Genomic DNA, 15,324 nt, shown 5'->3' on the forward strand with positions numbered 1-15,324 from the left:
CATGCGAAGATGCCGTGAAGCCACACTATAAAGCCATACTATAAAGCCACACTACAAGGTCTTGAAGCTCCCTTCCTATAAACTTCATGGTCATCATTTTGCATTCTTGCTGTTTTAGCAATTCCGCATTTCGGGATAACCTAGCCGAGTAATAATATGCCGCCTTCTTTACGACGCCTTATAACAGCATGCATTTTGTATTGTATAGCATTTTGTATAGTGTTCTTGTATTAGGCCTCCAACTGCACCCTTGCCACGCCTTATAATTGAATAAGTACAATATCATAGTAATCAGTTCAGAGCACTCTAACACCACTTGCCACTATTTCTTTCTGGGGTTTAGGAGCTTGAACCTTCATTTACCATAAAAGCTCAGCAGGATCATCAGCCTATTTATTTCCACAGCAGAGATTTCCCAGCGATTTCCAATAAGCACTGCCTTGCCCCAGCTGACACCATCTAATACCTGTAAATATTGAGATTTCATCACACCACCTCATTCTCGGCCATCATTGACTGCACTTCCCTTCTCTTGGCACACATTCTGTAACTCCAGTAGATAAGCAATCATCAGCCCTATGCATTACATGCATGCCAAGCTACCCCCTTTGCTCTCTAATCCAAACTGCTGTCTTCCTGTCTCTTGGAATTATGCTCAACATTTTTCATAACATCGCTCGTTATGCAGCCCACGAAAATATGACCACAAAAATACAAGTTAGACATCATGTCAGTACTCCTGTGAAGATCAGTATCGTCATTTGGCACTTCAAATTTTGAAGTGTTACCATGGCGTGTACAATGGTACAAGCAGTGCCTGAATGAAACCAACACCAAGCAGAGCACCGAAGAAAAGGAACACACCGAATCTGGTCATCCACGTTCTCCTTTAGCAATTCGGCCCGCTGCTTGTTGGAAGAGTAGTAGCGGAAGTCGGGTGCCGGGAACAACTGATCGCCCTGTGCCGTGAAGGCCTCCGAGCAATTTGGCGGAATGGTTGCAGCATTCATCATGACGTTTCTCGCCTCATTGTTGGTGTCGATGAGCGCTATCTTCTCCAACGACCTCTGCAAGATCACAAGGTCACATATTAACCCCTTAATCGTTGCGGACAAGCTCAGCTAGTCAATGCGATCCTGGCTAATTTTGCTTCGGACAAGCTTAGCTCGTCAATGTCAATAATACCGCTTTCATAGCTATAGCTTACATGCTAGTTCAGCATGTTCACTTAGTTTTTTTTTTTTGTTCTACTGCATAGCCGGCAGCAGTGTTAGCATTTAAAATCAGCAGTTATCTCTCTTTTTTTGTTTTACTACACAGATGTTGGCACTTCTTCGGCACCTCGAAGGTCACATTGATTCAGTCTTGGTGTTCTACAACATAGATGACAGCCATTTTGTCAGTGCTGGAGGAGTGTGCTTGTTGCGGTCTTTCTTTTCTACTACAGCATACACCGCTTATAACGTAAGTCACCAGAGTTACGAATTTCTGCACTATAAGCGGAACCACAGTATAACCAAAACAACAGTTTTGATGTAAGCTTTCTTGTACAAACGAAACTGATGCAGCAAAAAACAGGCAGAATATTGCGACCATTACATCCCCCTCCCCATCGGAAAGAAAGCAGTCATACAAGAGAAAAACCATGGGTCACTGTGACAATCACCTGATCAATAAGGCAGTTGGTCACATCAGGATCTTCAATTTCAAGGTTCTCTAGAAGGTTAGGATATCTCGACGAGCGCATCGCCTTGGAACTGTAGTTGTAAACCTGGTGAAAAAAAAAAAAAGAAGAGAGAATGCAAGGAAACTGTGAGGTCAGAAAAGCCAAACTGCTGCAATGAGCATGGATGCAACCTGCAGCTCGATGACAGCGAAAGGTCACAGCATAGAACATGACACTGCCGTGTGGTACGTCATTACCATTTTCTTTAGAGACTTCTATATACAAATGGTATTACAATGTGTAGACTGCTCATTCACTGTCAATCCACTCAAAAGTGTTGTTGTATTTTATAACAGGAAAAATCTGGCTACACACAAAGAAACCTGTTTTTCACTGTACAGTGTTGTCCACTTATACAGTAGAACCCGGATATATCGAACTCGACAAGGATCGGAAAATAGTTCGATACAGTGAAAATTCGATATACAGATATAGGCCAAAAAAGCACTCGTGATCATAAAAAATTGTGGCTTACCGAGTGGAACAGCCGCGAATCACATAGCATGTGCACACAATATGAAAGCGCTTTATTTCATGGAGAAAAAAAAATCACTAATTTTGGGCTGCTTTTTCCTCTGGGAAATGAAGTTTAAAACACTAGTCTTAATCTTCTCGAGACGGTACAGGTGCGAGAGCCCAGTACCTTCCCTTTCACCGCAACAGCGCCAAATCAGGCTGAACGCTGACGCCAATTCAGTGGCTGCGCACGGACGCGCTTCTTCGAAAACACAGTTGCTCTCGTCGTCGCTGGAATCGCTGTCTTGAGCGCCAGCTATTCCAGCCACAATGTCCTCATCAGCGAGGTTGGCTACCGCTTGAACTTCGCTGTCAGCGTTAATGTAGTCATCAACAGTAACTTCAAACGGGACGGCGCCGGGAAAATTGGATAAGTCGCGGAATGCGTCCTCTAAGCACTCATCGTCATCTAAAGCTTCCGGACATTCATCTCCAGTCACTTCAAGGCCTGCCTTGCCGAAACAGTTGGCTACTGTGGCCTGCTTCACGTTGCCCCAAGTGCCGGTAATCATCTGGATCGCCCCGAGCAGGTCAATCTTGAGATCGGTTCCCATGCGAAGGTTTATGAGGAGTCGCTGAATAAGTCACTTCCGATAGCTTACCTTGAATGCTTTTATGATACCCTGGTCGAGGGGCTGCAGTCTCGCTGTGGTGTTCGGCGGGAAAAACTTCAATTCGATGTGCTGCAGCTTGCAAGTCGTTTGATGGGCCGAACCAGAAGGCAAACTCGGCAGCCCGACTTGCCCAACTCAGCGTCCCAAGCCTGCAGCCATTCATCAAAAAGTTGACGTGTCATCCAGGCCTTCCTATTACAGCCGTAGCATACGAGAAGCTGTTTACAGTTCTTCAAGCAGCACGGTGACTTGCTCTTCCCGATCACAAATGGCCGTAGCTTGCACGAGCCATCCATGTTGGCTGCAAGCAGCACCAACACACGCACTTTGCTCATTTTACCGCCATGGCATGAGGTTCCACGAAGAGCGAGTGTCTTATTCGGCAACATTTGCCAAAAGAGACCAGTTTCGTCTGCATTGAAGATTTCTGCAGGCGAAAACTTCTCAGTGATCTTCGGCCACTCCTCAGAAAGCCACTGCTGCATCTCCTGGCTGCTGACAGCACCACTTTCGCCTGAAATGGCATTTCCTACAATGCCGTGGCGGTTTTTAAACCGTTGCAGCCATCCAGTGCCACCGCAAAAGTACTCTTCACCAAGAGCCGTAGCAAACCATTTGGCCTTTTCGATTACCATCGGGCCACCCACGGGAATATTTTTCGCTCGGATTTCAAGAAACCACGTATAGAGTGCCTTCTCCACTTTGTCAAAAGCAACAGGGCGCACACGACACGCTCCCGAGCGACTTTCCTCACCTGCTTTAAGCTTGATGTCCTGCTTGTTTTTTAACAACGTACTTAAAGTACTCCGCGGAATGCCAAATGCGTCTGCCACGGAGGACTTCTCTTCTCCATTCTTGACATGCCGGATTACTTCAAGCTTTCTTGCAAAGTCCAGATTCTTCCTCTTTTTTATGTCTGCGGATGCCACAGCTCACCAGATGACCAGAATCTTACACGCTACACACGGCACGTTGAAACAGAGGTACGCACAACAAAACGCGCGATGCCCAGATGGAGCAGTCCGAGCGAAGCCTGTTCGAGCAGCAGTCAACGAGGCTGTGAAGGAATGACAAAGGGAAAAAAAAGAAGAGAGTGGGGAGAAAGATCGGCGGAATATGCCGTCGAAAGCGCTGTGTTCGTTTTTTGAGCCCTCTCTGGCTCTCTTGTCTCCCCTGGCCCACGAGCGACCGTGCCGACCCCTCAATCTCTCTCTCTCCCTTTTCCCAGGAAGCATGGCTTGGAAACGTCGCCGCGTCTCCATGCCGCACACTCTCTTCGCTGAGCTCCAATACCCTTGCCCAATGCACACGCCGGCGGTAGAGGAGGAGCGAGAGAGCTCGCGCCAGTTGGGCGCAAGAACGGGGGAAAGGCTCTGCGTCTTCGTCGCTAGGCGACGGCTGCGCATGCGCAGAGGAAGAGCCTGCTGACTGACTCTACGTAATGTTTTCCCCTGAGGACCAGAAACGAATGTCTTTGGGAAAAGCGCACCTTCCAGGGGCGCGGCACGGCGTTCGATATATCGAATGCTTGACGAAAATGGAATTCGATATACTACGCAATTGTCCTATACTTTTACATAGTATATTCAAGGGGGTAATCTGTGTGCCTGATATAGCCAATAACTTGAAATATGCGGGTTCGATATATCCGGGTTCGACTGTAATTACAACAATATACAGAAGAACAAAAAATACGATCGTTATAACCGATCATTGCTATATATGAACTGCCAGAAAGAAAAAAGCGGCCGAATACATCTTTGTAGTTCCGAAATCAAATTTGCCACTTACTTAAAAAAAAAATATAGATTGCAGAAAGTAGGCTGTGAAAAAAATTATTTGTACCTCTAAGCAGCAGATCAAGCATTAGGCGCATTCAAATAGTCCCAACTCTGCACTTCCTTTCATGGGAGTTTCAGATTCACAACTGCATCGCGTTCAGCTGCTGCGCTAACGCTGGCGGCAATAATTTAGCTTGTGTGAAAACAATGAGTGACTCGATCGGCGACAGCGTACTTTGCGCGAACATTGAAGTCTGTGTCAAACGGGCCACTGTCAATCGCGTCGTTACTGCCGCTGCTGTCATCACCTCCGTCACACAACGCCGCTGTCTGTGAGAGATCTCCTTGCAGAACAACGCCCCACTGTGTGAACTCAGAAACGCCTCCACTGAAGCACCACCTCTTTCATAGTCAGTAGCGACACGCTCCCAGAGCTCCATAATGTCAGCAGCTTCCACCGTGTTGACTTCACCCATTGGGGGGTTTCGCCCTGGCGCACAAAGCCTGCCTTTTCGAAACATTGATCAACACAGCCACTGGTTCCAGCTTTCATGATCGCGGTGCTCCCGGTTTTCAGAATCGTCGGTATCATAAAAGGTGTGAGCTAGTTGTTCGAGTCTTGCAAAATTTTCAGCTTCGTTTAAGTGGCACAGCCTTGGGCTTTGTTCGCGCCATCTTCTAACTGGGCTCACTGCTTCTGCGGTGCATTTCAGCACTCGCCCAGAGAGAGATTGTAGAAAGAGCAAACGCTGCTTCGCTGTTTTTTTTTCCCTCCCTATCGCCATCTTCTCGTTGGACAGGCACAGCACAACCGTGGGCGACGCAGACGCAAAGCAGCTGGCGCCATCTTGTGCCACGCTGAGTCACGATACTCTTTGTGGATGTCACAATCGCCACGTGGGCGGGTGGTGGGACGCGCTGTACAGTAATGGTGGCAGATACGAACTCGCATAGGCGAACTTTTTACCCTGTGTCGGCATCGTTACTTTAAGACGAAAAATTTTGATCACTATATCTGATACGCAGTGAATAACATGTCATTACACATGGTTCTTTTTCCTCATAGCCCTAATACTCTCAAGTTGACTCATCGTTATAACCGATACATCGTTATATGTAGCATCGCTGTACAAGTAGAGAGCGCTGTAGCACAGACCTGCCACAGTAAGTCTTGTGGCAATGCACGGCTGAGCGAACATGAGGTCATGGGTTCAATTACGGCCACGCAGTCGCATTCCAAGAGCGCCGAAATGTAAAAAAAAAACACTTCTGTACCATGCATTGGATGCAGGCTTATAGAACTTCTGGTGGTCAAAGTTCATATGGTGTCCCTCACTATGACATGCCTCACAATGGTTCTGGCATGTAATTTCAATGTAGCACATAGAATTCTGATGGCTGCAAAACATACCCTGGTCCTCCGTAACGAATGTGCCAATTACCGTGCTTGTCTAACTGCCTCAATACATGCACAATCCACCACAGAAGTATGCAAACCACAGATCTCAGAAAAATTTTAATTTCCAAGCAGCCTGTTACAGTAGCCAGTAAAACCGAACATCACAATGTAGTTCACATACACTGGTAGAGGCTGTAAATGCAAATATTAGGTTGCATTGTGAGGCTGTGCAGATATTCAGCTTTTCCTGAAATCTCTTCTTCCGTAAAATTTTGTTGTTGACCTTACACACAATCACCTAAACAACATGCTTCTAATACAGTATAATGTGCAATATATAATGTGCCAAGTCTAGCTATTCCTCATATATTCCTCTATATTCAGCTTTTCTTCATATCTTTTCTTCCGTAAAATTTTGTTGTTGACCTTACACACAATCACCTACACAACATGCTCCTAATACAGTATAATATGCAATACAATAATGTGCCAAGTCTAGCTTACCATGCTTACCATCTGTCGAATGCTGTGGAATGCTACGTGAACGACTCTTCAAGACATACCAAGCGGTCTGCACGCACCAAATATTCTTAAGCATTTGGCCCATTTCATTCCTTTCATCCCTTTCCACACTTCCATAAAGAAAAAGCTACATGCAAACTTGCCTTGGCTTTATTATTTGTAGGTTTATAATGGTTGTAGTCAACAGCAACAAAAGAGGCGCTTTTCAATTCTTCTTGTCTGCACTCGCGGGCACGCACCAAATCGCGAGCGGTAACAATAGTAGCCACATTTACACTGATACGTTACAAGTGTACCCTATTCATACACCTACGCTTGTAACATAGCTAAGATATTCACCCACCCTAAGCGGAAGCGTGCCGTATTAGGATAGTAGTGAAGACAAATGCCGCAGTTTCCGCAGTGTACCCGCCATGGGTTTCTGTCACTGGTAGCTAAGTGTGCCCATCGCTGTTTCTGTCCCCTCGAAGTGGACATGGCTATGTTATTGCCGCAAACTTGCGGACAGTAATGATATTATTCATTACTGATACAAAATAAACTGTTTCAATGCGCGTAATGTACTCACGAGAAGAAAAAGAACTGCATTCGGCGCGTTCGGCTTGGTCCGCCGACCGCCATTTTTGTTTTGGTGTCCTGCACTGTTAAAGCAGCAGCCGCCTATTCGTTGACCCGTTTTCATCCCGCAGCAAACGTGGGATGAAAAAACAAAGTTTTCTTTTTGCTGGAAATTTACACCTGCGTAATGATCGCACCCCTAAATTTGCGTCAATTTTTTTTACAATAAGGTGCTATCATTATGCGAGTAAACACGGTAGATATATGTGGACAGCGCTTTGCAACATGCCAGATGAAAATGAACATTGACTCACAGTTCCCATGAAGGAACTAGTGATGATGGATGGCTTACGATCAGCACCCATGACCTTAGACATGATCTGCCGCAGAGTCTTGGCATCCTGGTCATTGTCCACCAAAAACGCGAACGGGAGGCCTCCAAGGCAGCACTCGGTGGCCAGGTCCCAGCGCTGATCCTTCAGCTTTATCAGTGATCCTACAATGATACAACAAGCTACAATCAGGGTGCCACCAAGTTGACATTTCCAAATTCCCCAAGTTTTCCCGGTTTTTCCCTGAGCACCTTTGCAAAATTCCCTGAATGAGCCAGAACTTTGTTTTATGTCAAGACAGGCTGACACCACGTTGCCCGATGCTGTCACTCTCTAGTAAGCATGTTGAAACAAAAAATGAAATGAATCCACTTTGAATAGTAAGGAGCAGCATCTATTTTATTTAAAAAGAAAACAGAAGGAAGGTGTTAGTAAAATGCACAGCGAAAAAAGTGGTAAAACCCATTCCAAATTGAGTCGGAATATTTTCAAATACGAATGAAAAGGAGATGCAATGAAAAGGAATTGATAGCAAGCTCATCGGTATGAAGCCTGAACTTTGTCGCAACTAAGATTCTTTCTCAGCAGCTGGGAAGCCAATCTCATCTGTCCTGACATACTCTCAGCCCGTACACCACATCTCAGTGTTGGGTTTAACTGCTTTAAAGAGTTTATTTTGGTTTGGATGAGGGACAGCTGCATCTTGGCGTCAGCCAACACTTTGTTTTTAAAGCTCAAGCTCCTTCAAAGAGGCGGCGGCATGCTTCCTTTCCCGTTAATTCCTCAGTGCATCGGTCCTTTCTGTTCTCATTCTCCTTCTGCCATGCTTTCACCCCATGGATCATTTGAAGCATCCTCTTCGTCAGTTGTACAGTCTACGTCCAATTTTTCAGACTCCCTAGGGGCTGCAAAAATATCCGAAAAATCGGGTAGTCCGAAAAAAATGAATGCGTATCTTTAACTGCTCTTAAGGGCTAAAATTGCCGCAGGCATGTCCAAAAAAGCTCTTAAGGCTGACCAGAACACTTATTAGGCATATCAGTGCTCGTACTGTGACAGGAGACGGGAGGTGCACGCATGTATAATTAAGGAATACATACTGTGTCCCATGACAATTGCCCCTTCCCATGCTTGTTCTGCTTCACTGCCTAACAATGCTGTATTGAGGCGAAGCTAACTTTCGGAGACTGGCATTACGCAACGCGTAGCGCTCTGCAAGCTTCCAAGCCAATCCTGAGGATTACAAAGGCGCAGTCGGTGCCATTGCTGACAGCAACGAATTCTTTCAATGAAAAACACGGCACCGCACGGCAAGAAGCTTAATAGAGAACATAGAAGGAGCTAGGCCTAACATTGCCGCAGTGGTGGCTACGGCTGCCAGCGGATCTGCGTGCGAGAGCACCGGTTAGAGGCAGCGAGATAACCGAAATGGCGGCAGTGGTGGCTTTGATTAATGCCATTTCAGATCTGCAGTCAGGGCAATATACATTGACTATATGGAGTATGTGGTGGTGCCGCAAAGCTGTGCGAATTTTCGGGCATGTCCGAAAAATCGGGTGTCGGGAAAAATCAGCCGTTAACTACTCTGGCAATACATTGTGCTGATGACACGGTGTCAACGAGATTCGTTGCAATTCCTTAGTTACTGGAGCCAGCATTACCAGGACTTTCGTTCCCTTTCAATAATGTTACAGCTAATTTTCCCTGATAGAAGCACAAGTTCCCTGAGTATTTCCAGACTATTCAAATTCCCTGACAATTCCCGGTTTTCCCGGTTGGTAGACACCCTGTACAATGCATAAGTGCCAACCTGTGAACTTCGAAAATTTATAAAAATATCATGGACACAAAAAGGGAGGGGAATAACACATTTATATTTGCTCTTAGCATACACTTGTCCGATACAAACTTTATTAACAATGATTTACCTTTAGATGCAGCACACAAGCAGTAGCAAGCTTGAATCGTCACAGAGCAGCAACATTATTTTGAGATTAGCAACTATTAGAGACTTTGCTGCTGCCAATTTCACCTGCTTTGGTAATGTGCCGAGTAAACTTTGTCGGAGCAAGTCCCCTTCTGGTATATGGCGTCTTGCACTGCTACAAGAGAGGCACAGGTACCAGCGCAATTTCTGTTCTTGCATGCGCTAGTTTTCAATCTTGCGATGTCCCGTCTTTCAACAGTGTTAAGATGTTTTAGGGAACCGTTAATTTGATGCAAGGTTTGTAAAATCGTATAACAAGCCCAAATTCATCCAATTAACGTAGAATTCGGGAGAGTTGGCAGGTGTGACGATGCCAACTAGCAGCATAAAGTGGGCCGAGCCTTGGTGTTAGCTTCAATGCTACATGGTGAACTGCGACAGGGTAGTGTGTCATCTACTGCACAAAGCAACCAGAAAACTATTTTCTGAAAACTGCTGCAATTGTGAAACTTTGCATCACTTGCTCATTTTGCTCCATGGTGCTCCTGCAAGTTATCAGCGACAAGCGGTGGTAGTGCTGTTAAACTAGCGTGCAGTGGAAATAACAAATGTTACTCTGTGTCACCGTCTGCAAGACCAGCGTGCCCAAAGCCGCCCGAACCAAGAACCAAGCAAAGGAGCCAATCGCAACTAAGAAATCCAATCCTGATCTGGCTTAATTGCAATCAAAAATTCGCCCTGTGACATCAGTATTAGATCACCACGCAGTTGTGCCATTTCAGCTCTACTTCTTCAGCTTTTATGAAGTAGTCGCGCTTGCCGAGAGAGAGAGAGAGAATAAACATTTTTATTCGGTGAATGAAGCTTGGGAGAGGCGTCCTCATTCCAGAATGCCTTGAGCTCGGGCCGTGTCCTGGGCCCTCGCAATCAGCCGTTGCTGATCCTCGAGGTCGGAGCTGGCCAAGGTTCTCTCCCAAAGCTCGTTAGTGGGGTAAGGGTTCGGATGATTTAATTGTGCCGCTCTGCAACCCCCTACTATGTGCCTGAGGGACCCGGGCTCTGCGCAGAAGCGGCATTGCGGAGAGAATTTTGTAGGGTCTATGAGGTGATTTCTGGTTGGGTGGGGGAATGTATTAACCTGTAGAGCTCGGAGGAATCGCTCCTGCTCTCTAGGTAGTGACTTGTGTGGGGGTGCATATGTTCTGCGGGTTAGCTTGTAGTGTTGTGTGATGTCTTGGTAAGAGACTAGAGGGTGCGTGCGCTCGGGTTCAGATTCCTCGGCGTCGGCTCGGTGGGTCAGATCTCGAGCCACGTGGTTGGCGACTTCGTTGCCAGGAATGCCATGATGAGCTGGTGCCCAGATGATTATGACTGATCTCGTTGGCGGCTGTTGATTGATGATCCGGAGTGTAGTGGCATGAATTCTGCCGCTAGCAAAGTTGCGGCACGCCTGTTGGGTTGCCGAATTACTGCTTATATCAAATATTTTTCGCCATCCCATTCACATTAATGTAACGAGGGTTTACTGCACATAGGACTTTGCCGGCACCAACAGAGCAGTACAAATTGTCTGTCAATTCGAATTAAGAGATTTCGAATTATTGGGCTTTCACTGAATATATTCGTACAACCCCACACATCAGGCACATTTTTCAAATGGCAAGATAGGTGCTTTCCTAGTATGCTAGATATAAAATAGTTAACGATGTGAACGGGTGTTCCTGTAGAGAGTTTCTGCATGGACTCCGGATTCTGCAAGCTTGACAAAACTCATTTAAAGAATTTTAAATTCTCAATGCACTCCGTAGCTGTACTTTTCCTGATCCTGAAGCTGCAACAATTGTGGCAAAATGCAATTTTCATTAGACATTTTTGGCACCCGAAAGGACATTTATTTCGCGACATGTTTAGCAAGAATACGGGAAAACTTCGATAATCCGATCTAGCTTTATCTGAAAGCTCGGTTAATTCATAGAATTTGTGCAGTACCGTAATTTGTAATCCCAATTAAACAAGATAACATTAAAAGCCTGTACACATCCATCCAGATAATTTGTTTCTGGTTGTTGGCCTCAGAGACTGGCATTCTGCAACACACTTCTGGCTTTAAATATCTCAGAGGCAGTGTCAGGTATATAGCCCCCATGGCAGTTTTGGGCTCCTGCAATGCCTCAAATTAGTGACACCGATTGCTTCCGGAGCTTGCAATGTATAAATGCATGGCCTCCGAGATCATAAAGAATGCAATTGCTGGGTCTGCAATTCAGACACCACTGATTGAGCAAGCAATTCTGTAGTGTGGGTGCTGATAATCCTTACAGATGAGCGAAGTGCCTCTGTTATGTGGTGGTGCACATTAATGTTATATATTTCCATTTGCTGCAAAGAAGAGTCAGAACATCATGATTTTATTTTACGTCGATGGTTTTTCCTGGGTAAATACAGTAGAACCTCATTGATACGATCCCATTACGTACAATTTCCTGGCGCCAATGTTGGTTTGCGATTGAGAAGACAAAAAATTACCCAATACACTTACACTACTTTTTTACCAGTTCATACGCTTCTGGAAAACGCAATCTTTCGGCACCAATGTTCAGTAGATAACCGAACTGCAATCGTATATGTATTCCGGCCACTAGATTCCATGCTAACAAGAAAAGGCGTGAGGCGCGCCCTTTCTTGTTCTACATTTACAGCTATGGCCACCAACCCTATTACGACAAGCATCCCCACTTATCGGTGTCCCAGCATACAGGCAGTAAGAAGCGTACTGCCCACATTTAATAGGGCGATAACCCAAACACATTGCTGTTCCCTGCTGCAGGCAGCGCAAAGGGTACATCATGTGTCCCTCTGGCAGCGTCCTATGCATCATATTGTGCTGCTGCCACCACCACCAGCTCAATTTCGTTTACATTTCCCATCGCAGACTTGAAGCACTACACAATGGGAAAACAACAATGTTGTGTCTCTGGTCACTTGGGTTTTACCAGCTCAATGCATGTCTGCGACTCGTGCTGCAATGGTTTGTGCAGAGTGGGCACGTTAAAACGTCCCGCCAAAATGCCCTGCTCGAAGAAACGGCTGGCACCGGCCAAATTCGAGGAGCGCAAACGTAAGCTAGCAGAAGCCGTAAAAACGACAACATGCATCTCGGGCCACTTGAGCCGCACCAGGCCCCGCCAGTGTCTTGTGCTGCAACAACTAACGCAACGCTTCGCATTACATAGATTTCAGCTATAGTCGGGTCAATTTTTTTGGTGACTTGACCGTACATTATCTAGGTTAGTGCTTTTTTTTCTCACTTTCTTTAAAACATATGAATGAGGTTCTACTGTATGCCAGCTGTGTTGCATGTGCCGTAACCGTTTTCTCCACTGCTTGTGTGTTGCATGCAGACAATTCCCGACCGCATAAAAATGTTGGCCACGTGTGCATTTCCGTTGGTGACGAAGACAGCGACAGGAGTGATGGGCTAGGCCAACTAGGCTTTACCAACAACTTAAAACGTGCCCTGAAACACTTTGCCAACTACAGTCAACGACAGATTTTTTGGACTCCCTAGGGGCCGTGAAAATGTCAGAAATATCAGACAGTCCGGAAAAAATAAATGCGTGCCTTCTTTTACTGCCCACAAGGGCTCAAATCGCCACAGGCACATCCGAAATAGCTCTCAAGGCCTGCCAGTACTCTTATTAGGTGTATCAGTGCTCGTACTGTTACAGGATACGGCGGGCGCGCGCGTGTAAAATTAAGGAATACACACTGTGTACTGTGACAACTGCTCCTTCCAACTTTTAGTATGCTTCACCGCAATACTTCACGTATACTTCACCGCGCACCACTGCTGTATTGAGGCGAAGCGTACTTTCGTAAACCAGCATTTTGCAACTCATCATGTTTTCCAACCTTCGAAGTCATTCGCGAGGATTACAAAGGCGGAGTCAACGCCATTGCTAGCAGCGGCAAATTGTCTTAATAAAAAACAAGCCCTTGAAGAGCAAGAAGCTTGGTAGCATACTTCGATGTAGCTAGGCTTAGCGTTGCCGCAGTGGTGGCTACAGCTGCCAGTGGATCCGTGCGCAAGAGTGCCTGTTCGAGGCGGCGAGATAATCAAAATGGTGGCGGTGGTGCCTTCGATCACTGCTGCGTCGGACCTGTGGTCATGGCAAAAAGTCTGAAAAATCGGACGGCGAAGGATTTTTGCGTCCAAAATTTCAGACGTTCTTATACATTGACTCTATGGAGTACATGGCAGTGCCTCGAAGGCGTCCGAATTATGAAGTATGTCAGAAAATCGGGCGTTGCTTTTAATCACAGAATGGCCCCGCGATTAAAGTATGTTGTCCCACGTATCTCATCCCGCAAAACTTTCTCCAATCCTTCAATTATAAGTGGAGTTATCGCAACGATACCCGGCTTTCTCTTCTTTCGTCTCTGCTAGTGCACTGGAAGCTACAGAGAGGAGAAGTCAAGAGGGCAAAGCCCTGGCCAAAAGTTTGGTGTCACGGTGGTAAAAGGGGTCATCGCAGTAGTCCTTGATGGTCACGGTAGACTATGCCAAGCATCATGCCACTGCCACCTCGGAGGCCGCATGCAGCAGATGCAGTTAAGCGCAGTGTGAAGATTAAATAATTCTTCTGTCTTTTTTGAGATTGCACACATATGTATCTGGAAGTTTAACTCAGAATTAGCAGTTATTTATTAGTGAGAATGTTTTTGTGATCACGAAACCTGCCAATAGTGTTGGTGGACTAAGTGCTTTCAATCACAACATTGCACTACTTTTGAAACAGGATTGCAAGTTCCCTGTTGCATGTACTAATGCAATAATATTTGCCTCACATGTTCACAGGAGCTTCGTTGAAAGATTGGCAACATTGTTTTACTATGTTCAAAAAGCGTTTCAGGGCTTCATTAAACATGGAAGTGGACGTGCAGTCATCTCGGCCAGTCACCCACAGGGCGCCAGTAGGAGATGACCTGGACGATAATGAGCTCACTCGTGCACCTGGTTTAGCTACAGTTATTGAGTATAGTATATGAACGTCGACAGTAGCTTTGTTGAGTGTAGTGGTGGTGACCGAGACACTGTGCATGATTAGCAGGCAAGAGATCATGGGCGGTATTCTCAGGTGATCAATTTGGGAATGTTTCACATTCGCGTGACTTAGTGGTGGATGTGTTTGAATATAGCCGGCAGCATTGCATGCCAAGAGCACCGTCGGCCACATACTTTGATACGTCTAGCAGCGACTTTCCCGAATTTTGTAATACAGTAAAACCTCGTTAAACCGTACCCGCTTAAACAGTAGTTTCGTTCTAAAAGTAGTAAAGTCAAATCTCCGACTCAGCGGCCATTGAACATAATGTGTTTTGTGCCCGCATAAACCGTACCAGCTTATTGCGTACGCATCGGTTAAAACGTAGTGTTTTAACTTTTCGTCGCGCGAACACGGCGGTGCGCCGTCTCCATCGGGCGGCCTGGCAGAACAAGCCTCAGAGATTGGAACAATGGCCTCCAAGCGCCCTGTGCGTTTGCGCGTGAAGCCATATCAACATCATTTCGACGCCGTGCCAGAGAGCGTTATGGCGTCGTGCAAGCGAGGACTCGCGTCGTTCCGAAGCTCGGATAAAAAAGACGCCGGGTGCTCAGCATAGAAGAAAAATTAGACATCGTCTGTGTTATCGAACGTGACACGAAGAAGCCGGCGCTGGCACGCAACAGGGATCTGCTGTTGACTACAGTGTGTGGCATTTGGAATGCGAAGTTGCTCGGCAGCGCTGCTGTGACCGCGAAGACATGTCGGCTACGAGGTTCGACTTTTCGCCATCGTTGCCTGTGTTGTTGCCGAAGTGTCGACTAGCGACAGTGATGAGGACGACACGGAAAGCGACAGCACGGGCGATTCAGGCCCAACAGTGGCATAAGCTGCGCGTTACGTC

General features: G+C 46.2%; 1 protein-coding gene across 2 annotated transcripts in view; it reads right to left on the minus strand.

The window, feature by feature from the left end:
* The window catches only part of SMC6 (Structural maintenance of chromosomes 6), an 89,547-nt gene that overhangs the window by 38,753 nt on the left and 35,470 nt on the right, over positions 1-15,324 (minus strand). For both annotated transcript variants that reach the window (XM_070540830.1, XM_070540829.1), the window contains exons 12-14: positions 7,431-7,612; positions 1,667-1,771; positions 865-1,067 (exon numbers count right to left, since the gene is read on the minus strand). In XM_070540830.1, the coding sequence (XP_070396931.1) occupies positions 865-1,067; positions 1,667-1,771; positions 7,431-7,612 (490 nt within the window). The remainder of the gene's footprint in view (positions 1-864; positions 1,068-1,666; positions 1,772-7,430; positions 7,613-15,324) is intronic.

Source organism: Dermacentor albipictus, chromosome 6, assembly GCF_038994185.2.
Source record: "Dermacentor albipictus isolate Rhodes 1998 colony chromosome 6, USDA_Dalb.pri_finalv2, whole genome shotgun sequence".
Lineage (NCBI taxonomy): Eukaryota > Metazoa > Arthropoda > Arachnida > Ixodida > Ixodidae > Dermacentor > Dermacentor albipictus.